The sequence below is a fragment of the Solenopsis invicta genome, chromosome 6 (genome assembly GCF_016802725.1).
Source record: "Solenopsis invicta isolate M01_SB chromosome 6, UNIL_Sinv_3.0, whole genome shotgun sequence".
Classification (NCBI taxonomy): Eukaryota; Metazoa; Arthropoda; class Insecta; order Hymenoptera; family Formicidae; genus Solenopsis; species Solenopsis invicta.
Window position 1 is genome coordinate 11,878,872 of NC_052669.1, and position 27,953 is coordinate 11,906,824.

At 40.6% G+C, this 27,953-nt stretch overlaps 1 protein-coding gene across 8 annotated transcripts in view; it reads left to right on the forward strand.

The window, feature by feature from the left end:
* LOC105197099 (WD repeat-containing protein 81) overlaps positions 1-27,953 on the forward strand; it is a 374,845-nt gene that overhangs the window by 186,510 nt on the left and 160,382 nt on the right. For all 8 annotated transcript variants that reach the window (XM_039450912.1, XM_039450914.1, XM_039450915.1 and 5 more), the window contains one exon: positions 96-791. In XM_039450912.1, coding sequence (XP_039306846.1) covers positions 96-791 — 696 coding nt within the window. The remainder of the gene's footprint in view (positions 1-95; positions 792-27,953) is intronic.

Consider the following 27,953-nt stretch of genomic DNA (forward strand, 5'->3'; position numbering starts at 1 on the left):
AAAATATTAAACATTAAATATTTTATAGAAGTACCTTTGTACATAGGTATATTTAGCAAGGAGTTATTTAATAACTTTTATTGAACGTATTACAGAGGTATTCGCTATGGAGACGGAGGACAATTCGTGGAACAACATCACACCGTACGATATTGACTTACACATTGATCTGAATTTGAACGCTTGCGATGATTTAAATGACGATGGGAACAAAAATTCTCCTGGCGGATCCGCCAAATCACCAACGATTCCAATACCTAAACAGTCGAATACCAGCGGTGCTAAATTAGTAACCGAGTTTAATAGTATCGGCTGCAACGTCGGCAGCAAAACTTCTAGTGAAGAGTTTACTTGCGTCAGCGTATACGCCACGAACATCCAATCTAATAGTAATCTCTCGGAAAATATCTGCAACATAGATACCAAGGAGGATAATTCTGCCGTGCCTTCTGCGGATTTCAATAACAAAAGCGACGCAATTACATCCGATGAAAACATACATCATTTGGATCATATTTACCGAAAATCCGTTCTAAGTGAATGCACGATTTCCGAGATGAGCGCAGAATCTGTTATTTGGTTATCTCATAGACTCGGACCAGTACTCACAGCGCGATTTTTGTCACGAAATCTTTTAAGAATGCTGACGTTATGTTATGCCGGAAAAGAAAATTTAACACCCATGGACAACGAGAATTTTATGCATCTGGAAGACGTTACATGGCAAAAACCAATATTAGCTGGCGATCAGAATGCTGCTAAAGTTTTAGAGTGTCTCACAGCTATTGCAGGTACGTATACAAAAACATTAGTTGTTAAATTAAGACTCTTATATAGCATTAGGAAAGCAATTCGTTATTTGTAATGAACTTTTTTTAGTAACTGTAATTTAACTTAGTTATTTTTTTCCATCTTTTTCCGTAACTCTAACTTAACATATCAGCATTACACTGATTGGTACACAATAAGAAATACACAATTAGAAATATCTTATATATCTTTCTAAGAAGTGACATAAGTCGACTAAGAAAGATCTACAATAATTTTATCTTTATTTTTCGTAGAATTTTATACAAAGACACACGCACGCACGCACGCACGCGCGCGCGCGCGCACACACACACACACACACACACACACACAATTTTTCATTGTTTAGATTTTTTTACATTAAGAAATAAAGATATCATTTTATTCTTGTTTAACATTAAACAAGAATAAAAAGATATTTCTAATATTTTTGAACGGGATCTTTTAGTGTGACAATTGATTTATCAAAGAAATATTTTAATATAAAAATCTCGTTTAAATAGCCATGTATATTAATAAAATGTTATGATGTATTGAATAATTTTGCATAATTCGAGTCAATTCAAATTTAAAAATAATAAGTAATATATGTGTAATTAAATGTTAAAAAGTAAAAATGCCTTATAACAATTATCGGCTATTGTGTATTGGTATTTTAGCGTTACTACATAACGACGGACTACTAAACGAATGATTTCATAAGTAAGAATACGTCACTTAATAACAAAAATAATACGGGATAGCAGTAATGCTTACAATAGTCATAGTTTTACTTTCTAAGGTTAGAAATTTAAGAATTTTATATTAAAAATAACAACGCATTAAAATATTACAAGAAATTAATAGAAAATTAATGAAATAGTAACTGCTTGTTACTTTTCAATTTCAGTAACTTGTAACGATAACTAATTACTTTATAAAAAAAAGAAACTGTAATTGTAACTAATTATTTTTTGAAAGTAATTTTCCCAATACTACATAGTATGTAATATGTCAGTAATATTACAATATTTAAATAAATTTGTAATAAAATATTATAAATTAGGATGTAATATAACGAAGAAAATTTTATGGAAATATTACGTTACGATATTTTACTCGTACAATATAATATTACAGTTATATTATTGAGATACAATACGATATATCACAATATAAATTTCTGTAATATTTGCATTATATTGCATTTTGATATATGATTTTGAAATATTACTGCAATAGCGTACAAATGTCACAGTATGACAAAATAATATGGGGTACCGCTGATGGACGTGATACCGTTCTATTTCTCATAATTAAAACATTATAAGAAGATCGCATACATTAATAGGGAGATCAAATCATCTCCTATGTCAATATACACGGTAGAAAATTAGCACTTTGGGTTCAACAAACCGTGAATGACTCATTTGTACACCGGATCGACGATGACCAGATATTTCAATTGAATTTGTTACTGAAATTGTTACTACATTGATGACTCCAAAGTTGAGTCAAAACGTTCATTTTTGTTATCGTTTTATTTAAGATGAATAAATATCTATAATTATATTAGTAATTGTGATTGCGCACCTATACCCGCGCTGACTCTCATTGGCCTTTTTTTGAATTTTTTATTATTTTAATTAAAAAATTATAATATAATAAAATAATATAGTAACATAATATTTTAATGAAATAACGAAATGATGCTTTTGAAGGTGAGTTCTAAAATTGGGCTTCGAGAGAAAAGTAAATAAATTAATTATGTATAGAAAAGTCGTTATTATATGGTATATCATTTTGTTTTCGGATAATATGTCTTAAACATTAAAAATACAATTTTTTCAAAATGAATACAAACTAGAAAATGTTTTTTATTATATATTTTCACAATACTGTTTTGTATTTTATAATAATAATTAATACACTAGGCAACAAAATTATTGCAACACTTATTTATACCAAAATTTTGCACAACTTCAAATAATCCTAACTTCGTTAAAAATGATCGTACTTGAATTTTTTTCTTTATTTTAAAGCTTGTAACGATACGCTCCTCCACCGTCCGTGCGCCTCCGTTCCGTCCACCGAACGACAACCGAACGTAGCCAGGGACCACGTGCGCGCACGAATACGTCACTTCACCGTGCGACCACGCGGCAACACGCGCGCCGATCGCGTGGCGTTCCGTAACGCTCCCACTCCGGCTCAGCCGACTGAGCGCGCGGATTGGCTTGCTCAGCCGCGCGTTCGGATATATAAGCCGGCAGTGAGAACGCACAAGGCAGATCCGTCCGACTATCCGACCCGTCCACATACCGAGCATTCTCGATCGCTTCCTTAAGACGAGCATTCTCGTCGCACTCCAGTATCCTCGACGGGCATTCCCGTCGGTAACCCGGCCGAGTATCCTCGACCAGTCAACCCAGATATCCTCGACGAGCATTCTCGTCATCATCACCGGCCGAGCATTCTCGACCAATCACGTCCGAGATCCTCGACGAGCATTCTCGTCATTCTCACCGGCCGAGCATTCTCGCCGTCCTTACTGCCAAACCGACGAATCTCGTAACCTAGCCATCGACAGGGCACAAGCAACCTGTCGATCGAGCGCCCCACTTGCACGGGGCGCGCTCGGGCGAATCGCGGCGGCGACCGCGCCGGCAACAACCCGCACTTGCGCACGCGCTTACACCACCGCGCTAGTCACTCCCGCCGCGCCTCGCGACTCCCCGACCGTACGGGCATACAGCCCGCATAGCTCACCGCGTAGTTTAGCCTACCGCTGTAAATAAATAGTTGAGTTCTTCCGTCTAGATGTAAACCGCGTTTTCTGAAGTCATTCTGCCGCAATCCGATACCGGCGATTGGCTGGACGCCGACAAGCTCTCTTTACTTTCGATATCTCTTTATATTTGTTATCTCTTTATTTTTGATATCTCTTTGACTATCGTTATCTCTTTTATTTTCTCGCATGTCCATTTTATCAACTCTTTTGTAATTAGTATATCTTTAATAAATCATTCTCTATCTTTTGCTACGTAAAACATTGGGTATAATCATTACGGACACCTGACCAACCGACGAGCCTTATCCGGCCCGATCCCGAAATTCCCGCACCGCACCGAACCGACCGAAACCGCGTACCGTTACAAGCTTAAAGTCTCTACTTTAAGGTGCATTTGGTCAATTTTGAATTTCTGTTTTCTTCTTTCCGTTGTTTCTTTAAAAGTAAGGACGTGTTTTGTTTCCAAACATTTGGATAGTTTGACGCACTCTACGGGCTAGGATAAATTTTTTTGCAAATTCACGATAGCTATTGTAAAATTTGGAGTTTTCCCTGCAAATTGAAAAAAAATCAGTTTTGTACAATTTCTTTTAAGGAGTTAGGATGTATCAAAGTTATGTATGCATTTTTGTCAGTTATCGCCAGCATTACCCGGATTTTGATTTGTCTCATTGATGATGAAGCGATCTTTTTTAGCTGACGTTATTTGTCTTTGATTTTATGGAAATCAATGTAAATTATTACATTTCACACCGTTTCTCTGAATCATGCAAGAACTGTAAACACCAAAATTCTATATAAACGTATATTTATTTTTTACTGTATTTATTTAAGAAGCAAACGATAAAGTTGTAACAATGCCTAGTTTGAACAAAATTCAAACTGTGGGCAAATTATTAATCTTTTAGAAGAATTGAATCAAAGTTATGTTGCAAGGAAAATAGACGTTCACCGATCCTCTATCTCTCGAGTTTGGGCTTGTTATCAAGAAACAGGCGGATTTCGTCGAAGAAGAGGACAAGGTTGAAGATAAATAGCGTCAGCTAGAGAAGATTGCTTCATCATTAATGAGAAAAATCAAAATTCGGGTAATGCTGGCGGTAACTGACAAAAATGCATACATAACTTTAATACATCTTAATTCCTCAAAAAAAAATTGTACGAACCTGATTTTTTTTCAATTTGCAGGGAAAGCTCCAAATTTTATGATGGCTATCGTGACATTTGCGAAAAAAATTTATCCTATCCTGTGGAATGCGTCAAGTTATGCAAATATTTGGAAACAAAACACGTCTTTACTTATAAAGAAACAGCCAAAAAAGAAAAACAGAAATTAAAAATTGACCAAATGCACCTTAAAGTAGAGACTTTAAGCTTTAAAATAAAAAAAAATTTTCAAGTACGATAACTTTTAACGAAGTTATAATTATTTGAAATTGTGCAAAATTTTGGTATGAGTGTCGCGATAATTTTGTTACCTAGTGCATTTTTACATAATCCAAAGAGAGCGCCTGAGAAATTGGGCCTCAAAACTGTCACAGTAGGTAGCAGAATGTAAACATGACTTTATAGGGAAAGATATATTAAAAAATACTTTAGAATGATTGAAACCTTTACTACAGACTCGCAAGGTCACAAGTAAATTGTGATGTTATTGAGATTATCAGAAGATAAGAAAGATTATCAGGACGTATGTGACGTGATGATATCATTATGATCTATTCTATGATATCAAGTTTATGTTAGAACAATTTCGCAGTGAGATACAATTTTTATCACATTTGCAATGTTACGGAGACATCATCATAATATGAAATATGATATTATAACTATTCAAATTGTATCACGTATATGTACTACATGGGCTGAAAAGTCCCGGGATTTTTCAGTAGGTGGCGCCATTAGAAAATTAACTGTGGGGACTAGCCACAATAATATTTATGTTCATGAGGTTGTTCGCTTAATGAGTACGCGAATTGTTAAGTAACAATACAAGTTTATTACAAGAAACCGAAATACATAATGACGCAACTTAACACTACTTCTCGCGAAGGCGAAGAAACGCGTAAGCTCAACGAGAGCTGACGAGAGAGTCTGTGTAACCACGACTAACTCAAACAAGTGAGCGACGGCGCAAGCAGGCAACGAACGTGCCTGGCTTCCCTAGACTCTAACTTACTAGGCGGGTAGAAGGGGAACCAGCCAGTTGCTACATACTCCCCCCCCCCCCCGAGTGTTAACGAAGGAAGAATAATACATAAAAGTATGAGTTTGAACGCTAACTAAAGGATTACAATATAGTTATAACGCAGGGCTCACAAATTAATAAAGTTAAAACTAATGTTAGACCTATCGGCTAATTACAATTAGGTTTCGGAGAAACGCTGTATATCACGGATATAAACTAAAAAGAGTTAAATAACTATTTAGTTAAATTAAATTGCACGCGTTTTTTCTGCGCGGGATAAGTCTTAATTGAACTCGGTTGACGTTCTACCGCAGGGGAACGATTGTTAGATTGAGTTGAAGTTGAAGGGAAATTCGCGGAAGGAGTTTTGCTAACGTTATCTAATAAGAAGTGTGCGGGTTTTAACCGTTCCACCGAGACGCTTACGGGTCGATTATTAATTTCAATCGTATAAATTTTGTCGGTATTCCGTTAGATAACCTCGAAAGGACCAGAATACGGTTGTTCCAAAAGTTACTTGATGCGCGCCTAGAATACATTTAGAAGAATTTAAAAATAACCCGTATTATTTTAACCTTTGAAACACCGTGCGAAGATGATTCTTATGCCCTTCCTCAGATAAAGAAGCATATCATCAATAAGAATATCATCAATATACATGTAAACGAAATCTAAGTCTTTAAGAGCGCAGTTAATGTAACGCTGAAAAAACTGGGTTGCATTACGCAAGCCAAATGCCATAAAAACAAACTCGAATAACCCGAATGGGGTGATGACTGCTGTTTTAGGCACGCCTTTTCTAGCCACCGGTATTTGGTGATATGCTTTAAAGAGCTCAAGGACGGAAAAGACTGTTTTACCTGCTAGATTTGCAGAGAAATGGAAGTGGGGGATCGGATATTTATCTGGTACGGTTATAAAATTTAACCGGTGATAATCGCCACAAATACGCCATTCCCCGCTTTTTTTACGGACTAAATGAATTGATGAAACCCAAGGGCTATTAGAAGGCCTACAAATGCCTAGTTCTACGAGGCGCTTGAATTCCGCTTTTGCCGCTGCCAGTTTATCTGGCGCCAAACGTCGAGGACGTTCTGCAACGGGAGGACCAGTAGTCAGAATGTGGTGTTCCACATCGCGAATTCCGGAAGGAACTAATTGACTAATTCCCATAATTTCTGGAAATTCCAGAAGAATGCTTGTGTAAGCAGAGTTACGGTTAACTGTAAAGATTCTAATAACCGGAACGGAATAGATTTTGCCTGTAGAAAAGATCTTGTTGCTCGTATTAATAAGTCTGCGTTTGTGTAAATATACCAGAAGTTGGTAATGTTTAAGACAATCCGCACCCATGATCGCATGAGGTACCGCGGCGATGCAAAAATTCCATGCGATGGGTCGTCGAAGACCAAGATTTAACGTAAGGCGACGTTCGCCATAAGTATTTATAAAGGAATTATTAGCCGCAAGTTTAAGATCCGACGGATTTTTCCTATCGGAGAGTGACGCAGGAAGAAGCGATATTTCCGCGCCTATGTCAATAAGAAATTGACGACCTGTAACGCGATCGTAAACATTGAGACGGTTTCCGTTTCCCCCGTCTCCTGCAACTGTCTCCGTGCGAGGAGAGGGTTTTAATTTTCCGGCTTTTCCGGTTTATCTAGCCACGTACAGGGCTTGCGATAGGATGTCGCTTTTGCACCGTATTTCTTATGAATAAAACAAAGGCCTGACTTCTTTGCCTCTGACGCACGCGCGGGACAACGACCTTGAGAAAGGGAACATCTCCGTCGCAATTTGGACATTTCTTTATTTAAAAGCGAGAGTTGCTTGGTGAGTTGCGATAATTTCTCATCAACGCTAGTTGCGGAATCGGCGGTTTGCGGTTTTGCTTTATTAACCGGCGCGACAACTGGCATTACCGACATGCTCGAACTATTTATTTCCACTAATCTATCGGTAATTTCGGCCAATTTTTGTAAGTCGGGCTTGTTTGTCGCGGTCAAAATCGCTTTATGAGTTTCCGGCAATTGTTCGATGAACAACGACTTAAGCACTGTATTACCACATTGGCTATTATTTAAGTTCTTCATGTGGTTTAACAAATGAGACGGTTTTTGATCGCCTAATACTTGACTTTTTAATAATTTGCGCAAACGCGTTTTTGGCGAGATTGCGTACACTGCCAAAATACGCTCTTTAAGTAATTGATATAAATTTTTGGGAGGCGGGTCGGCCATCACGGTTACGTGAGCGACTATCTTTTGATCGATACCGGTTAACACGAAATCTGCTTTTGTTTGATCAACCGTAATTCTAGTGATGCGCAATGTCGCTTTGACCTGGATAAACCATGCTTCGGGCGAGTTTTTCCAAAATGGCGGAATTTTTGGCACGCGGTAATTTTCCACGCGCGGCATTTCGTTGTCGGTTATGATGACGCTGGTAAATGCTATCGAAATGAAGATCAACGTTAGACGCGAACGCAGGATAACGAAAAGAATGCCCTTTTCGGTAGTTGACACGCAAAATCTTGCATTAAATACGCGCACTATGAATGCAACGATGTAGTGATGTTGCTATGCGATTACTTCGCACGGGGGTCGATTTGAAATGCCGGCTACAGGAGACGTGCGGTTGCACGCACTGATAAGAAAAATGAGACAGTACGTTATAGTACGAAGGTCTAAATGTCTGCGAAGGTCCACGATGAGTCGCTGAACCGGGTGAGACTCGCCGACGGACAGGAAACAACCTCGCCAGGGACGATTTTCCGGTGGACGGGCTGTCTCTGCGTCGAAATGGCGCGTCGTCTTTTACGATTTCGACGAATGGCGCGAGGCGCCTGTTGCCAAGGAAGATCTCGAAGATCTCGCCATCTGCATCGAGCTATGACGGCTGCGATGAGTTGTAGTAAGCCACGATAAGCTGCTGGATCGAATAAGGCCAGCCGATGGGTCGGAAACGACCTCGTCAGGGAAGAAAATCCGTTGCACGGGTCGTCCGTAGAAACACTATGGCAGTAACGGCCTTGTCAAATAGAGAGTCGTCTCTAAGGGCTTCGCCCAATGGCGTGCTGCTGCACAAAATGATTTTGCCGGCCGGCGCCTGGTCTTGAAAAATGGCACAATAGTCTTAACAGGCTCACTAATTATGCGTCGCCATCGTGAACAAGCTGTACATTTTATCTGAAACAGACGAAAAGTCGTCGCGTGTCCCTCGCCTCTGTGCGGAAGGCACGCAACAGACCTCGCGAGAATGATCTCGAACACGCACTACGCGAACGACGACATCACGTCGGGGTCACCAATTGTGGGGACTAGCCACAATAATATTTATGTTCATTAGGTTGTTCGCTTAATGAGTACGCGGATTGTAACAATACAAGTTTATTATAAGAAACCGAAATACATAATGACGCAACTTAACACTACTTCTCGCGAAGGCAAAAAAACGCGTAAGCTCAACGAGAGCTGAGGAAAGAGTCTGTGTAACCACAACTAACTCAAACAAGTGAGCGACGGCGTAAGCAGGCAACGAACGTGCTTGGCTTTCCTAGACTCTAACTCACTAGGCGGGTAGAGGGGGAACCAGCCAGTCACAACATAACATTATTTATTTCGAGGGGTTCATCTGTCACTAGTTTATGTGTGAAGTTTCATGACATTTTGTTCATTTGTTTACAAGTTACAGTCGTTTAAGTGTCGCTATCTTCGCTTTCGTAAAGAAAAAATGGAAAAACAGGAATATCGCATATTGATCAAATATGCGATGTTTTTTGATGGGAAAAATTCCTGAACAATCAATGAAATGGTTGAAGAAATGCTATCCCACATCTGCTCCTTCGAAAACAACAATTTATCGATGGTTTAGTGAATTTAAAGTCGTACAAGTACCGAAAACGCACCTCGCTCTGGAAGACTAAAAAAGGCTACGAATCCGGAAATCGTAAAGCAAGTGCATCGAATCATTTTTAATGATTGTAAAGTGAAGTTGCGCGAGTTAGCTGAGGCCGTTGGTATCTCAAAAGAACGGGTGGGATACATTTTGCACGATGTTTTAGATATGAAAAAGCTATCTGCGCGATGGGTGCCGCGTTTGCTGACCGTCGACCAAAAACAGCAGCGCGTTGATAATTCAACGGCCGGTTTGGCGTTGTTGCAGCGTAATCGAGCGGATTTTTTTCGACGTTTTGTGATGATGGATAAAACGTGGATCCATTATCATACGCCTAAGTCCAATAGGCAGTCTGCAGAGTGACTGAAAAGCCACAAAAACCGACCAAAGTGGCTAAAAGACCAACGCTTGGCCAAGAAGATTTTGGCCTCTGTTTTTTGGGATGCACATGGCATAATCTTCATCGATTACCTGCAGAAGGGAAGAACATTTACGGGAAAGTATTATGCAGCGTTATTGGACAAACTGAACAACAGAATAAAGCAAAATGACCCCATGGCAAAGAAAAAAGTTCTGTATCATCACGATAACGCACGTCACACGTCCTTGAAAGCGATGGCCAAATTGAACAAATTATGATTCGAATTGGTTGCTCACCCGCTGTATTCTCCAGACTTGGCCCTTAGCTACTATTATCTGTTCCCAAACCTTAAGCGGTGGCTCCAGAGAAAGAGATTTACATCGAATGAGGAAGTTATCGCGGAAACCGAGGCAAATTTCGAAGGCTTGAACGTTTCGTACTACAGAAAGGGCATCGAAATGTTGGAAAATTGCTATACCAAGTGTATCGCACTCGAAGGTAACTATGTTGAGGAATAAATATAACTTTGTTCAAAAAACGCTTGTTTTTATTAAAAATTCCGGAACTTTTCAGCCCATGTAGTATGTATCAATGTTACTTAAGACAATGTTTTATAATTTAAGTCCTTGTCTTTAATAACGCATAAAAATTATCTTATGTCTCAAGTCTTAAGTCACAAACATAATTGCTTGTTAATTTAAAACTTGAGACACAAAATAGTTATACAGTGTGTCCAGGAAATGGGAAACCTACCGCTTTGAGAACATAGAGAAGATGAAAAGGGACATAAAAAGTCCTATACCATTTTGTGATATTCGCTATAATTATCGAGTTATAAAATAAAACGTCTTAGTCAATATGCGGTGACGCTCCGCCATTGCGCCTAGCTCGATGGCAACGGCACACGGCGGGAAAAGTGACGCGGTGTTGTCCGAATTGGCATGGCGCGACGGTCTGAAATTGCCGCACCGCGTGTACATATACTGCAAAAATCAAATGTGTTATTTATAAAGTATGCAAGAAGAAGTTTTAGCTTAAATAATATATTTGATTTTTGTAGTGTATGTACAGACTGTAGCATTAATGCCTGGGGTACCCATTTTAGGGTCCACGTTTCTTTCTTGGTTATTTTTACGTTTATGGCCAAATACCGCGCACAGAACATATAGGCTGCGTTCAGCAGACTCAACAATTGAGCGCTCGCTATTATTGATATATTATTCTAAATCTAAAATCTAATTGGATGATCTAAAAGAATACCTCAACATGTTGAGTCTGCTGGGTAATAGCAGAAAACGAGAAGTAAGCGCTTAAGACTGACGATAGTCTGATAATATTTAGTTATAATCTATTAAGATAATATATTAATATTATCTTAATCTCACCTCATCTTTTTGAACATTTAATAAATGAGACATTCAACACAACACGTATTACGTCTTTAGGGCTTTTTTCTGTCTTACCAAACGTCACGTCACGTCACGTCACGTCAGTTACGTCTTGTTTTTTACCATCAGCCATACGCGGCATTTGGTCATGAATGTAAAAATACATACATTTTGAATCCTGTTTATTAAAGTTAATAAAGTAAGTGTAATTTTTACAATGTATATATAGTACTGAACTAGTTAAAATAATACACGATATTAAATATGATCACTTGTGTTACAAAATGAATTCTCGTATAAGAGAGAATACCGTTTATAAGACGCTCAGAAACATTACTAAATATCAGGTAATACAGCGAGATTAACACATTATTAATTAACAATTAACATTCATTTTATAACACAGCATATTTAATATCATGTATTATTTTAACTAGTTTAGTGAACTCTATATACATTGTAAAGGCTACACTTAACTTTATTAACTTTAATAAACAGGATTCAAAATATACTTACTGTTGAATCACAGTGCTAAAATATTTTAAGGACGAGAAAATAACGAATAAAACGGAATAAAAATTTTTTAATTCACAATTTATTTTTTAATACGTCTGCTCAGAAGAACATTACATATAAGACTAACAAATTTTAAATGTTTTTGTTTATCCTTGCAACGAACGCGTAGAATATGAAAATTGCTCGATTCTTGTTAATCGATTTTGAGAGGAATGTGAAAAACTAATTCTTAACATTAACACTACCGCTGTTTGAGCATTTCTTGCAAAACGGTATTATTTTAATCGCCTCGCACAGTTTTCTGAATTGTACTTTAGGCAAAGCTTTGGTGAAAATATCCGCACGCTGTTCTTCAGACGATATAAAATTAATAACTAGTTCCCCGTTATCAACGCGTTTCCGTGCAAAATGATAATAGATATTAATATGTTTTGTTCGACGATGATACATTGGATTTTTAACAAGTTGTATTGCGCTCTGGTTGTCTACATGTAATACAGTTCCTTCCCGAATGACCTAAATCTCGTAGCAATTTTCGCAACCAGATTGCTTCTTGCGCGGCTGTTGATAATGCAAAATATTCGGCTTCCGTTGTGCTAAGTGTTACAAGTTTCTGTGATATAACGAGATTGCGTCTCTTGACAGGCAGAAAACATAACCCGTAGTCGATTTCCTTGTTTCCCCGGCATAATCAGCATCCGAAAAACCAATCAGCCGGACGACTGCCGCATATTTCTTACGCGATAATCTGCAGCCGATATCCTTCCGGATGGCCAGTCGGCATCCGACGGCCTTTGTCCTGGCCGTTTGTCCGCTCCAGCCTGACTATTCTCCTAGCGGTGTTCGAGCCTCCCTCGCGCGATGCCTCTTTTCCGCCACGTTCAGTCTTTTTCACATTCTGTCCCAAGCGTGTCGGCCCTGGTCAATCGCTCCCGCGCTTCCTCGCTGCGGTTGACATTCTTCGTTGTTGCTGTCCCTCGGCGACGCTTGTCGAGGTGCCCGATGTCGATTTTACATGAAAATAAGCCGCGAATAACTAACAGAATAATTAACGCGACGACAGTTCTGCCGGAAATTTCTGCTCTTGGAGAGTGCCAGTCTCATACGCGTACCCGCGCTCCGTAGGCGGAAGAATGAAATGGCGAGGCAGAAAATCTGCCACGTCACAATATAACAGAAGCAACAAGTTCAATCAGGGAAAATGTGCTTCGTTTTCTCAGATCTACAACCAAGTCATAATTTTTAAAATATAGCGTTAATGTAAATGTATAACTTTTGAACAAATTGACGTTTGAATCATGTATTATTTTAACTAGTTCAATGAACTTTATATACATTGTAAAAGTTACACACAACTTTATCAACTTTAATAAACACAATTCAAAATGTACTTATGTTACACGTTATTTAATCCAGTTACAAATTTTTGAAACCAGAGAGAACACGCAGCGTTGAATCCTCTAAGACTCAATTTGTAAAATTAAATATACAATAGGCATTAAAATGATTTTTATATCTTCATTCAATCACTTGATATTTGTTTCAAACGTTAATTGATTCAAAATATACATTGCATTAATACTACAGTAAAAAAATTATGACTTGGAAACAGATTTAAGAAAGCAAAGCACATTTTCCCTAAAAAAAAAAAAATATATATATATATATATTGTCACGTACTTTTCTGACGCCGGAGATCAACGGCGAAATACGCGATCAAACAACGGAATAACTCGCGAAACATGCGCGGGAGCGACGAACAAACCGAGAAACACCAAACGCTCGCACCAAACCGCGAGATTGGGCGCCAGACGCGATGATACCGGTCGCGTCTCCGGGTTCACTTTTCAACTCTAAACACGGATCCACAACACGCGAGAATGCGTCATGCCGAAACACGAAATCGTCGCTCGCACGCGGCCAGCTAGCTCCTCTAACCGGTAGAGGGGCGGGGTAGCGGAGACAGGGACGAAGCGACTCTCTTACGGGAGGAGACGGGTAGGCGAGAAATTAAGCAAAATCGGGCCGATGTAACAGTTAGAGATCACATATATTGCAGTGCATAATAGAGACGGCGTACAATAGAATAAGAAAAGAAAACAAATAGCGGTTAACGTAAGACGGAAAGACAAAGCGATAAGGAGTTGACAAAAGAAATTAATAAGCCGGACGCGGGAATTATCTCAGTTCATACCATAATTACGCCACACGCGCCGATCACGACGACTGGCTCCGCGCAAAGCGCGGCAGCCAATCACGCGCGTTCTGAACGGCGCGGCACGCACGTGAACGCCTTCGCAAAACGAGTCGCGCCGGCGACACGCAGTCGCCTGAACCGCACTACAAAATTAAGAGAACACGCGCGATACACCAAGTCACCGATATCTCAGGCGGCCGTAACACGACTCACGCACGTGCGCGAGGGCTTTGCGGCTTCCCGGGAAGCCGGTCAGTAGAATGCATAGGCGGATTCAAACCCAGGGGTCTCAGGGGGTGCGGGGAAGGGGGGGAATATTTCGGGTCGCGCGGGGGGCCTAACCGGCGATAAGGTCCCGCGGGTGGACCAAACCGGGTGGGGAGGGGGAGGGGGGCTTAAAACGGGGTCACACGTGTAAACCTAACCGGTAGTTCTGCGTAATCAATGTTTATATAAACAGAGATAACGATTCGAGGACCATGTTCTTGGCCAATGTTTAAATCAATTTGACACCTTTGAAATGTGTCGCGTGGAGGCAACTGGCCATTTAATGTAAACATGGACCATGTACTTGTCACTCTGTTTACATAAACATAATAAATCGCACCGCGAGGAGGTGGGTATGACAGTACTTTGAAATCGGAAATGGTTCTGCGTAATCAATGTTTATATAAACAGTGATAACGATTCGAGGACCATGTTCTTGGCCGATGTTTAAATAAATTTGACACCTTTGAAATGTGCCGCGTGCGGGGAAGGGGGGAATATTTCGGGTCTCACGGGGGGTCTAACCGGAGACGATGTTACGCGACCGGGGCAGGGCGAGGGGGGATTAAATCGGGGACACGTGTACGAACCTAACCGGTAGTTCTGCGTAATCAATGTTTAAGTAAACAGAGTGATAACGATTCGAGGACCATGTTCTTGGCCGATACCTTTGAAATGTGTCGCGTGGAGGCAACTGGCCATTTAATGTAAACATGGACCATGTACCTGTCACTCTGTTTACATAAACATAATAAATCACATCGCGAGGAGGTGTGTATGACTGTTCTTTGAAATCGGAAATGTCTGTCATCACGAGGGAGATAAGCGATACGATGGCGAAGGGGTGTGCGCGGCTATTTCCGCGGGGTCCGCCGCCGCCGCCGCCGCCGCCGCCGCCGCCGCGTACGCGGAGGGGATGCGCGCTGTCTAACGCGGGGTCCGCTGGGGCGATCCACCGCGTGCGTGGAGGGGATGCGCCCTTACGTATTCGCTCTCTCCGTCCCTCGCTCGCTTACTCGCTCGCTCGATTTTCCCATACGTGGTAACGGGCATGCTTGCGCGTTTAGTCCCCCCCACCTCGCCACGCTTGTTTCTTTCGCGCGCCTCCTTAATGTAGGCGCCTAAATAACGCGCGCCTCTACTATGTCGCATATTATTTACTAAGAAAATAGGAAACAATGGATAAGGATAGATTTTCAAATACATTTTAAAGAGTTTTTTAAAATCCTTTTTTTATTGTTCATGTAATGCTTCGTTCACAATAGTATCAATAGCGTAAGCTATTAATTCACACTCAATTTGCGAACTCTTATCGTAAAATTTGCGCAATAATTCTGTCGCGTCTGGTTTGTTCATGGCAAAGTTTTGGCGCAAAAATGTTACAAAATGTTTAAATTTCTCAGTCGCAGTTGCAATGCTTTGATGCAGCGTATAATACATGTGCTCGACACAACGTTCCAGGTTGAATATAAATAACATAGTTGCAGGTTTTAGGTAAATACAAGCATCGTGCAACGATAATTTAACAATATTTTCATCGCGCAGTTTCACGAGTTGCACGGTAAGGTCATGAATCGGTAACGATGGTGCTTCGGTTGACTGGACGAATCGCTCGAAATCCGCACGTTTATCTAACAGAGCTCTCCACGTTTTATAAGGTAGAACGATCCGGTTGCCGCGTGTATCGCCGAGCGATATCTCCACGGAGCAGGAAACAGATCCAACGTTGATCGCTACATCAATCCATTTGTAGGAAGTTGATGTTAGCGCAAACCTTCTACCCAAAATACGCGGCGTATACCGCGATTCCAAAGACGTGCTGAAAAAAACGGAGAGATAAGTAAAACGTACAATAAATGTATAAAACGTAATTTAAATATAAAGATACTTACGATCTCTCGCACGCTTCAGTCTGGATTGGAACGTAATAGTTTGCCATTGTTTATACCGAGAGAGATGCGTTGTCTCAGAACCATTCAAACGAGCGACTGATTCAAAACTGATTATAAATTGCGACGTTTGTAGGAGGATTAAAGCTTCTGCAATTGTAAAGGAGTGGGGGATACTTTTCCCCTCTATCAAACAATTTCATCATCATCGTTATCGCTTGAACGTGTCACGACACGTTTTCGCGGTCTGGCAACGTTGTACATGAAACGTGAAACATGACGTACATGATACGTGAAACATGACGTACATGAAACGTGACGTACATGAAACATGACGTACATGAAACGTGAAACATGACGTACATGAAACATGATGTACATGAAACATGACGTACATGAAACGTAAAACATGACATACATGAAACATGACATACATGAAACATGACGTACATGAAACGTGAAACATGAAAAAACGTTAATCTAAACATGAAAAAACGTTAAACTAAACGTGAAAAGAACATGAAAAAACGTTAAACTAAACGTGAAAAAACATGAAAAACGTTAAACTAAACGTGAGAAACATGAAACGTGAAACGTTACGTACATTAAACTTGAAACGTTACGTACATGAAACGTGAAACGTTACGTACATGAAACGTGACGTACATGAAACATGACGTACATGAAACGTAAAACATGACATACATGAAACATGACGTACATGAAACGAGAAACATGAAAAAAACGTTAATCTAAACATGAAAAACGTTAAACTAAACGTGAAAAAAACATGAAAAAACGTTAAACTAAACGTGAAAAACGTTAAACTAAACGTGAGAAACATGAAACGTGAAACGTTACGTACATGAAACGTGAAACGTTACGTACATGAAACGTGAAACATGACGTACATGAAACGTGACGTACATGAAACGTGAAACATGACGTACATGAAACATGACGTACATGAAACGTGAAATATGACATACATGAAACATGACGTACATGAAACGTAAAACATGACATACATGAAACATGACGTACATGAAACGTGAAATATGAAAAAAACGTTAATCTAAACACGAGAAACGTTAAACTAAACGTGAGAAACATGAAAAAAACGTTGGAGAAACGTAGATGTAATGGAGGGGGAAAAAAAAAATGTATCTCGTATATTACATATGTTTATTTTTGCAATTGTGTCCACCAATTGTAAAGTTTGAATACATTTTGTAAAGCACAATGTTTATTCGTACGGTGTTGCCCACATTGAAAAGTATTAGCATCATTTAGATTATTCAGATTATCCACGTCTTCGTAATCCACATCCAGGCTCTCGATGTATGCGTATTCTCGCCGATTGTCCAGAAGTAATTCTCCCAGCCATTCTCGTTTCTCATGTCCTTTGACGTATACAATTTCCTTGTCGTCAGGATTTTCAGCACCCAGTACTGCAGTTGTAATCACTTGTCTCGCTTTCCGGTACGGAACCACCCCGTCGGTGCCCCATCTTAGCCCATGATGCATGGCAGTGAGCCAGGAGGCGCAAGATCTTTCGGATTTCATCAGCCAATCCCATGGCTGGGGGCTGTCAAAGATATAATGCGCGAGAACGTTTCCCCCTCTGAAAGCAGCAAATTCTTTTACGACGAAACCTCTCAATCGTCCAAGGGGGAAACCTTGCAGATCCACGAACGTCGGCACGGACATGTCGCGGTCGAAACGAAGACTGTGGTCTACGTCGATGTATCGTATAATATATGCGTGGAATTAAGTGATTTTGCGCACAATGTTTGTCAACGGGTTGTACTGAATCACGCGATCGTGTATTATCAAGCAATAGGCACTAGTATTTTCTGGTACGTTATCCTTTGTCTCAAATTCCAATCGCACGTCAACGGTTGCGCTCTTGATTGATTCAACTTTCCGACTACAATCTATTATTACGAAAGGACCGTGACGTATAAAATTTGTCACTGTGAGATTCGGCTCGAGATACTCGTATCCGAGATAAGTTTTGCAGAAACGTGCATACATGTCGTACAGAATAGCCCATCTATTTTTACTAATATCTAAATTCATATCTTCATAAGGATAACTATCAGAATTCAAGTACAGTTTCACGTTGATTAAATTGCAATGGTCGAATCGGCTCGTGTCCTCGGACATGACGTTTTTTCGACCGGTTTGCAGAGCAAAGATGACATATCGCGGCTTCTCGAGTTGAGTAGCGGTCTTGATAGCCCACGAGTGCTTGGTCGTACGTTGCAAAAGCGGATACTCGTAAAGATCCCACGAGCGAAAAGCCATGCTGAGGTATCGTCCGCTCTCCAATGTGCGCAGCATCGAAAGTTTATTTATTTCATTCAGTATTACGTGCGGCATTCGCCACTGAATCTTAAACAATTCTATCACAGGCTCTACCGCTGAATTGCCCTTTAGACAATTGTTATCGTTGCGCGCTCGTATCAAGATCAATTCGTGACGAGCGTTGATCACTACTCGACGGTAATCCTCGCAGAATCCCAACAGCACGTAAAGCGGAATGCAAAAGTTGAAGTAGCCATCAGCGGTAGTCAACTGTTCTTCCCAGCCAGCATTTCGCAAAATCACGCTTTTGTCGGATGACAGCGTTACATAGTTTTTGAGTGAGCTAGTTATACCCACGTTTCTATTACGATCAATCTCGACACCGTCAAGTTCATATCTTATCTCGTCAAACATAAATGCAACACAATTATTTCCCAAAACCACGTCACCGTTGACCTCCTCAGGTTTCTTCTTTTTTGTCAGCCTCCCTTCGACATATAGAAAGCTCTCGTACGGCAATGTATACAAATCCTGTTGCTGTATGGGTATTCTTATCTCGTCGCTGTGCCCGTACGTTGTGTTTGCATACGGCGAATAAGCATGCGTCTCAATCTTGACAATTCGATCGTCAAAGATTGGCTCGTCTCCGATATTTAGAATATCAGTCATTTTTTCTTTTTTTAATCAAGATTGTCGTACCGCGAATCCCAGTGATTGTAAAAATTTAACGTTTGATACACTGAGCCTCTTTCGCTTCTCAGTTGATCGAGTCGGATTATCAATCGATGATGATGATGATGTCACCGGTCTTGTAAAGAATGCGTTATCTCTCTTTGCTCGCTCAGCTCCACTCAACACAAGCATCTCATGTGTCGCGTTATCGTTTTCGAACGTGCAACCTGACGGTAATTTCCTCCCCTCGAAAATCCAGCAATCGTCCGTTTTGATCGACAATGCGTATGGTAAGATCCGTAACGCTTCGTATGATCACTGGCAAGTAAATGACTGTTGCAGGCTTATATCCTGAAGGCACGCTCGGAGAAAATTCATGAATCGTATGCACACGCGCACCGTTATTGTATGCACCTGCGGTGATACTACATTCGACGCGGATAATATTTACATTCATAATATTAATTGACATGTCCGATTCGTGCCATCTACGTGGTTGCAGTATACGCTTCGAGAATCCCAGCAGCGATCCAATGCTGTTGGCTTTGTTAAAGTTTACTTTGTAAGCGCATTTAATTTCACATTTCATCGTGTTATGATTAGCTCGAATCACTATCGCTTCCTCGCTGTCATCATTGATCACGCCGATATCGCCGCGGACAACTAGCGTGTCACCGGCATCTAGTGCGTTGCGTCGTGGACGTTTCTGCGAGATTGCACGTTTCAAAAATTCGTTAATGGCCGGCAACTCGTACGATCCCTCGGGTATCGTAATCTCCACATCGTCTTTGCCGAAATAAAATTTATTGTTTGAGGCGTTCACGTTCGGTATCGTGTTGTAAGTCTCAAAAAGCGTTAAACCGAGTTCGTATTCGGCATTGGTCAAATCTATCGCCGGAGAGTAATTTGCAGTGAGAACGCTGCTCTTTCCGCTTAGCGTTAGCGTAAACGACATGATGGAAAAAGCGTTCAACGAATACTGAGACTCTTCGACACCTCATCGATCTTTTTAAAAGTCAACAGTTTGTAAAAATCTCAGGCACATTTGTCCGCAGAAATTTTGATTGTACGTCTGATAGGACGTTTGATTGTACTCTATCATAACATTGCTTCCGAAATATCGCACCAACTCTCGAGGCGGTCGAAGATTGCCAAAGCTGTCGAAATACACAACGCGGTTGCCCCTCTCTGCGTAAGCCACCCAGTGCGTGCCAGGGCCCGTGGTATCGTCCAAATTAATGATACCGCTCTCGTTTCGACGTACGCCACTCGTCGGTAAAGCATTACGCATGTACACACCTCTAAAATACGGTATACGCATACGTCTCGCCAGCTGGTTCAATTGCACGTCGGTGGTCACGCCCACAGGCATTTTTATCGTCTTTTCGACGTTTTTTTTTTTCTCTTAGTTGATACGCCCTGTCCGCGTTTATACGGCCCGAGATAAATTCCTCGTCCGTATTTATAAGGTGCCAAGTATAGACCGCGACCTTGTTCCATCGCGCGATTGTGACGTTGCAGTTCTTCAAGTTGACGTCGCGCATCTTTGCGGGCGCTTACCGCTTTCGCTACATTTGCAGCTCCACCGATCAAAGATCCTAGAACGCCCAACATTGGTAGAATCGGTAACATGCCGCCTCGTTTTGCCGACGGAAGTACTCGTTTTTTTTTCGTCGTCGTCATTTTCCTCTTTCTCGTCTTTGCATTCATACCCATGCCGATCTTGGTCTTGGCCTTCATCGCTGCCCAGATGGCTGCAGCGGCGGCTCTCTCGCCCAAAGTCGAGTCTCTCGCGGTAATGCGTTTCCGTGCTGACGCTGCGAGTATATCGTCAGCAGCGTGTCTATCGACGAGTTCGTTACTCTTAGAATACGCAATATCGTGTTCGCGGCACGCTGCGTCCAATGGATTTACGCCCGTGTCGCCTCTGGCTAATCGTTTCTTCAGCCGAGTGCCCGGACCGCAAAACTGGTAACCGGGAATATGTAACTCGAAAGGAAGCGCGTTTATCGCTCGATTCAGCAAACTTCCGGTTTTGTTCGACGCTGACATTCGCTGCAATCTTTTATCCTCGGTGCAGGGCCGTCGATGTGCGTACGCTGCCAAGGTTGATTATAATGCTCGTCGCAGCGACGATAAGTTTGAACTACCGGGTCCACCTGTATATGTTTCGGAAGCCGTTTCCAAACGTGGTCGATGTAATTACCGTACACGCGTAACAGTACGACTTTAGGTATATATTGCAACTGCTCAGCGCTTAGGTCCAGAATATCGCTGGGATGTGACAGCGCGAGAAACATTTTTGATACTGAGCTACTCAAGATTTCACACATCTATAAATAGGCCCTCGACGCGTCACGCGAGTTTAGTGTGAAACATGAAATTCGTGCAGCAGTCGCTGACGATACGCGTAACAAACTGCGACGAGAAATTGCGAATGATGGGGGACAACGCGCAGTTGCGGAAACATGGTGAAATGCTACCGAGTACCATCCGCGCAATAATTGCGGGACCATCTTCGTGCGGCAAGACTAATGTTCTGATAAGCCTGCTCGAGAGTCCGCATGGTGTACGTTTCGAGAATGTTTATATTTATTCCAAGTCGCTGCAGCAGCCTAAATATCAATATCTCGAAAATCTGTTGAAATCGATCGATGAAATCGGCTACTTTACGTTCTCCAATAATAGCGACGTTATTCCACCGAGCGAGGCGCTTCCAAATTCAATCTTCGTCTTCGACGACGTTGCGTGCGATAAGCAGGATGCGGTGAGAGAATACTTTTCAATGGGCCGCCACTCGAATGTCGACTGCTTTTATCTTTGTCAAACGTACGCGAGGATACCTAAACATCTGATACGCGATAACGCCAATCTCCTAATTCTGTTTAAACAGGATGGTACCAACCTCAAACACGTTTACAACGATCACGTAAACACCGACATGTCGTACGACGAATTTTGTGCTTTGTGCCGTGCTTGTTGGCAACAAAAGTACGGATTTCTAGTGATAGACAAGGACAGCGCGCTTAGTAACGGACGATACAGAAAAGGATTTAACGAGTTCGCGGTACCGCAAAACGATTAGTCATTATCGATACGTCATTGTTGAACGTTAACATGGCGGAAAATAACAAAGATATACGCAAGCGTGAGCAACTCGCGAGGGAGATTGAAAAAACGAGCGATGCGATCCGCAAGAAACATCGCGCTTTAAAAACCGGCAGGATCGAGGAGGAAATTGCAATGGAGAGACGTTTCAAGCCCATCGTCGCACCTCTGAAACAGATTGTCGAGGAATCTCAGCCGATTAAAAGAAAAGAAGAAATCAAGGAAGAAAGAATAATTAAGAAAAGATCGAGCGACGACGATGACGACGATGGTGCATCTTACGAATTGTCGAAAGCAATATCGAGCAAAAAGCAACGTTTTGAACAAGCGTACGACGCAATGGATTCACCAGCGATAACGTCAACACCGCGTACGATGATTGGTCCTGCAACATTAACTAACAAGGCTCTCGAGGACGTTTTCGAAACCACAGACGATTCGTTTGGAACGTCTGTTCAACATCAGATGCAAACGTTGGAAGGTCGAAAAACGTTGTCTGAGCATTTTGGCCCGCTCGGTCAAAAGTACATTGGAGATTTCTTTAGCGGTGGTGGAAAAGAGAAAATTATAGACACCGTGTATGGTGTTCGTCTCGACAAGGATGGAATGATGCTTGGTAATAAAAAGTTTGACGTGGACATCAATGATAACATAATTATCGACGGCGTGCGATACGCTGGCACACCCGGTCTTTACGAGTTGATTTTTAAGAGACTCCCCGATGATTTTCTCTATAAGGAGGACGATTTGCAAAAGTACAAGAGCATATTGTTGACTACAAACGTACATAGAAAAAATTACACCGCGGAGAGTCGACTACGGGGCAACAAAGGATACAAGTATAAATACGTGATTGCGCCATTGATGTCAATCGAATCTACACCAAAGAGAAAGAATAAATCCGGAAAGGGATTACCTCGCGCTATGATACTGAACGATAATAAGATCGATTACGTGCACTGGGACGATCCCAACGAATTAGTAGATCGTCTACGATTGCTAGACGCTTCACATCGAGCGGGCAACGACGCTCACGGCAACGAGATGTTGTCCATCGTGGAAGAACTTCGTGAAGCTGGCATAATTATAAATTAAATCGTATACCCACGAAACGAGTCAGACGAGAGGTTGATTTTGTTTGAGAAGGACGTGTGATAGATGACAAAAATGAGCAGCAATGAACGTCGAAAAGACGGTTACGAACGTTTAACGAATGACTTTGAACGATTCTTAAATAAAAATCGGACGTTTCAAGAACGGTTGTCAGACAATTATCGATCGGCTCAGGATCGCTATGAAAAGACACACGAACGAGTGAAGGATGGTTATCGAATGGTCGTAGATCGAGTCAAAAATGAGTATGAAAAATTATCTAATCGACAGAAACCGGAAGACAAAGAAAAGTTATTAAAGGAAGACAGAAAATACTGATAAATGGAGAAAAAACGTTTTTTTAAACAAAAGTAGAGGAACTTTGCAATGCCGACATTATAAATTACATCGTGTAACCGCTAAACGAGTCAGTCGTAATGCAATTCGTTTACGTGCCGAAATATGAGTTCATCGAAGAAAACAATAAGCTCCGAGAGGCGAGGAATCGTCGAAGAATTACACGCGTCAGCTAGACGCAATTTTCCTAGAAGACGTGTTATAATCAAAGGATTCAACGATCTTTGGCAAGCTGATATCGTCGAGATGCGTCCCTATTCAAAGTACAATAGAGGTCATAATTACATACTTACCGTCATCGATGCGTTGAGTAAATACGCCTGGGCAGTACCGCTCAAGAGCAAGGCCGGGCGCGAGACGGCTGACGCAATCGCCAAGATAATTCGAGAGAGCGGAAGATGCCCGAAAAATTTACAAACGGATATGGGAAAGGAATTTTATAACGCCGATGTGCAAAAAGTCTTGAAAAAGCATGACATTAATCATTATTCTACATATTCGGTTTTAAAAGCATCGATAATAGAGAGATGGAATCGCACACTTAAGAACGATATGTGGCGTATGTTTACACTTAACGGGTCGCACAAGTGGGTCAACGAGCTGCCGCGTCTGGTGTCGGATTACAACAACCGCAGGCATCGTACTATCGGCATGCGACCAGTCGACGTTAATTCGGAAGTTGCTGAAAAACTCCTGGGCACTGTATACTCTCACATAAAAATCATGGGACCCGCGAAATTCAAAGTAAACGATTCGGTGCGCGTGAGCAAGCACAAAACGACATTCTCTAAGGGGTACACCCCCAATTGGACCACCGAGGTGTTTAAGATCGTTAAAGTACAGCGCACTAATCCCGTAACTTATCTCCTGGAAGATTATCGCGGTAAACAAATAGCGGGTGCCTTCTATGAGTACGAGTTGCATCGCACGACTCATCCAAATGTATACCTGGTAGAGAAGATAATAAAGAAGAAAGGAAACAAGGTTTACGTCAAGTGGCTGGGATTCGATGATTCGCACAACTCATGGATAAATAAAAAAGATGTTATTTGATTTATTTCAATTAAATATGTATATATTTTATATCATATTAGCGTTTACAAAAAATATATAAAATGAATACAAACAATTTTTTTGGTCTTTATTCTTCTTCTATCCTTATTAATACAAAATGTCATATAAAAATTTTTATTAAAAAACGTATATCTAAAATTTGAAAAAATATCAAAAATATCTTATTCATAAAACGTCAAATATATTAAGCGTGTAACATATATGAAACAATACATAAGATGTATAAAATGAAGCATACAGAATATAAAACAAAGTATAAAGTATGAATAATGTACTTATACAAAATATTACTAGCATATTAATCGTGTAAGAAATACAAAAATATAATACTATAAAAGATTAAAATGCATAATATTTGTAAAAATGTGAGAACATCTTATGATTATAATTGTATCTGCCAATGTCCCCATGGTAATGTATTTGTTAATGATGATGGAACAAGGTATCTTTTATCATCATATGGCGAGAGCGCCACTTTGGATTCTGAAACTGTAAACACTTGATGCAGCTTCGAACGTATACACGATTGGCTACGAGTTATTTCTATTTCATCGTTCAAACATCGCATATAATCTTCAAAAGTAATAGTTCGCGCTACTACATTGTTTTTCACACCTTTCGCTTTTTTGGTATCCTTTTTACCATCTACTTTGATCGCGTACATCTTTGCTCTAAGCCCTACAAATTCGGTCATGATCGCACCGTTGTTTTCATCTTTCATTAGACCGAGGACTTTTTTATTCGCGAGAGGCATACCGTACGGGTTGTCTGCGGGATAATCGCTTGTATCATATCTCGCTATATCACGTTTCATCGTTGAATAAATATCATCGCACTCGAGGAAATAAACAAGACTATCGGTATCTGAATATAACAATTTGCACTTGTCTTTATATAGCGGAAACATATATTCGTGATGAAATTCGTACAAGCAGATTTTTGATATGTCAAGTATACACATACCCACATAAATCGGCTTGTTAAACTTCACCTCGAGTTTACGCAGTTCGACGGCAACTAAATTTTCCGCAAAGACGCTGCGGCTGTGAAAATTTGGTTTAGCGATTATTGCCTCTGCACCGTAACGTCCTTCCCATTTTGTCAATAATTTTACGTCGACGTGATTACGTACGTTTTCCATAGTTTTTCCAAACACGGCGTTGTTCATCAATTTGTACAAATTCTTTTCGAAATCATTTTTTGCGCTCATTCTAAATTTTGTGTTCAATTCTATATAATCGCGAAGCCATGGAGATTGAGCAAACTGTAATACGCGATGAATTTTTGTTACGCTAAGCCCATTGCGCGTGCATTGTTGCAAATAACGGTAATGTATCACATATCGCTTTTTATCGTACAACGTTGCGAGAAGTTTTTTCTGCCGTGATCCTGGCGGTTTATCGTGTGTAGGGCAGAAAGGTAAGTCAGTGTGTCGATCGTGCAGACATTGTGGATATGTGAGATCGACTTCTAGCACATACCCAGTGGGCGAATCCGAAGCGATCGCGTTCACGTCAAAATCGTCAACGTTTTCGATCCATTGAAACTCACCGTATGGTAATGGTTGACACATCGCAAAACCATACATATTGTTTATGTCAAAATACATTAGATAAGACGATGGTTTCGATGGATCGTAAGAACGCATGTACTTATTATTGGCTTTAGCATATCTACCGGAGCATTGACTCAAACCACCGCGTATACCGCGTTCTATAAATAAGATCATGTCTATATCGGTGAGCAACTCAAATCTTACGCGTGTTAGTTTCAACATTGCATCCCAAGTGTAGCCTGGCAATGTGTAATAATGCGCGGGATCAAGATCATAACTATTAATGCTACTTTCGCGGAAGTTTTGAAAAATATCAGCCAATAATAAGACATCGGTCTTGAGATATAAGTCGCTGTATTCACCCAGGGTTTTGATTGAGAACCGCTGCCAAACTTTCTGAGCATGAGCATAATCTGTCTGTGATACCGTCTGCTTGGTAAGAGAACTATAAAATGATTCACGCGGTGGTAGTTGCGTTTCATACAGTTTGTCAACATTATCCACGTATTCGTATGGAAAGACACCTTTGCGTGTCAACAATTCAAAGTCTTCGTTTGATAACGAGGAAAATTCCGAATGAGAAATTTTTAATTTATCAAGACTTAAAAAAGATGCCAATTTGTCAAGACTTGAACTTAAAAACTTGTACGAATCGATGAACCGTAGCCGTATACAATTTCGTGCATTTTTGAAAATTATGTCTTTATCACAAGTATTTTCAACATATTTGGTAAAAGATATATATTTTTCTTTATTTATCGGTAGTAAATCGATTTTGCCTTCAAACGTGGTGGCAATTTCTTTTATGATGAAATGTGCATCGTAACCAGATAAATTATGAAATATGATCGGAATAACGTATGAATTTTTGTAATTTAAATTACAATCTGAATGAGCTGGACCACGGTAAGACCCTGTCAAATGGCAATGATCGCGCACACGTATACTATTCGGTGTGAACGGTTTTTCACAGATATGACAATTCCTCGCGTTACTGTATGCCTCTTGCTGCTCTTTAGTTAATGATTCCATAGGAACATTGGCGGATATTCTAGCTTTCACGCTATGCGCCAGGTTTTCGAGTTCTTTCGCGAACCACACGACGCAATCGTTATCGCGATGAAAGTGATACTCTGACAACGCGTCGTCGTATGAGCACTTAACATAATATGCTATACTAAATACCTCGTGATGCTGATACGAGAAATTTGAAGTGTTCTCTGTTCCTGGGTCAATCTTCCGCAGTACGCACTCCAAATCTGAATATACAACAAAGGGTACACGCTCCTTGTTGTTGTAATTATCGAATTCTAGCCACTTGTTATCCTCGCTCGGTAGTAGAACGGCGCAGTCGTTTAATTGCTGACAATCCACTTTGTGTGACTGCAACTTTTCTTCAGAGCTGAAGTAATGCAGACAGCTATAAAAAAATAGAAGACGATTTTAAACATTAAAATAATTTTTATAAGTGAGAAATATTTTTTTTTTAACAGATTTTATTA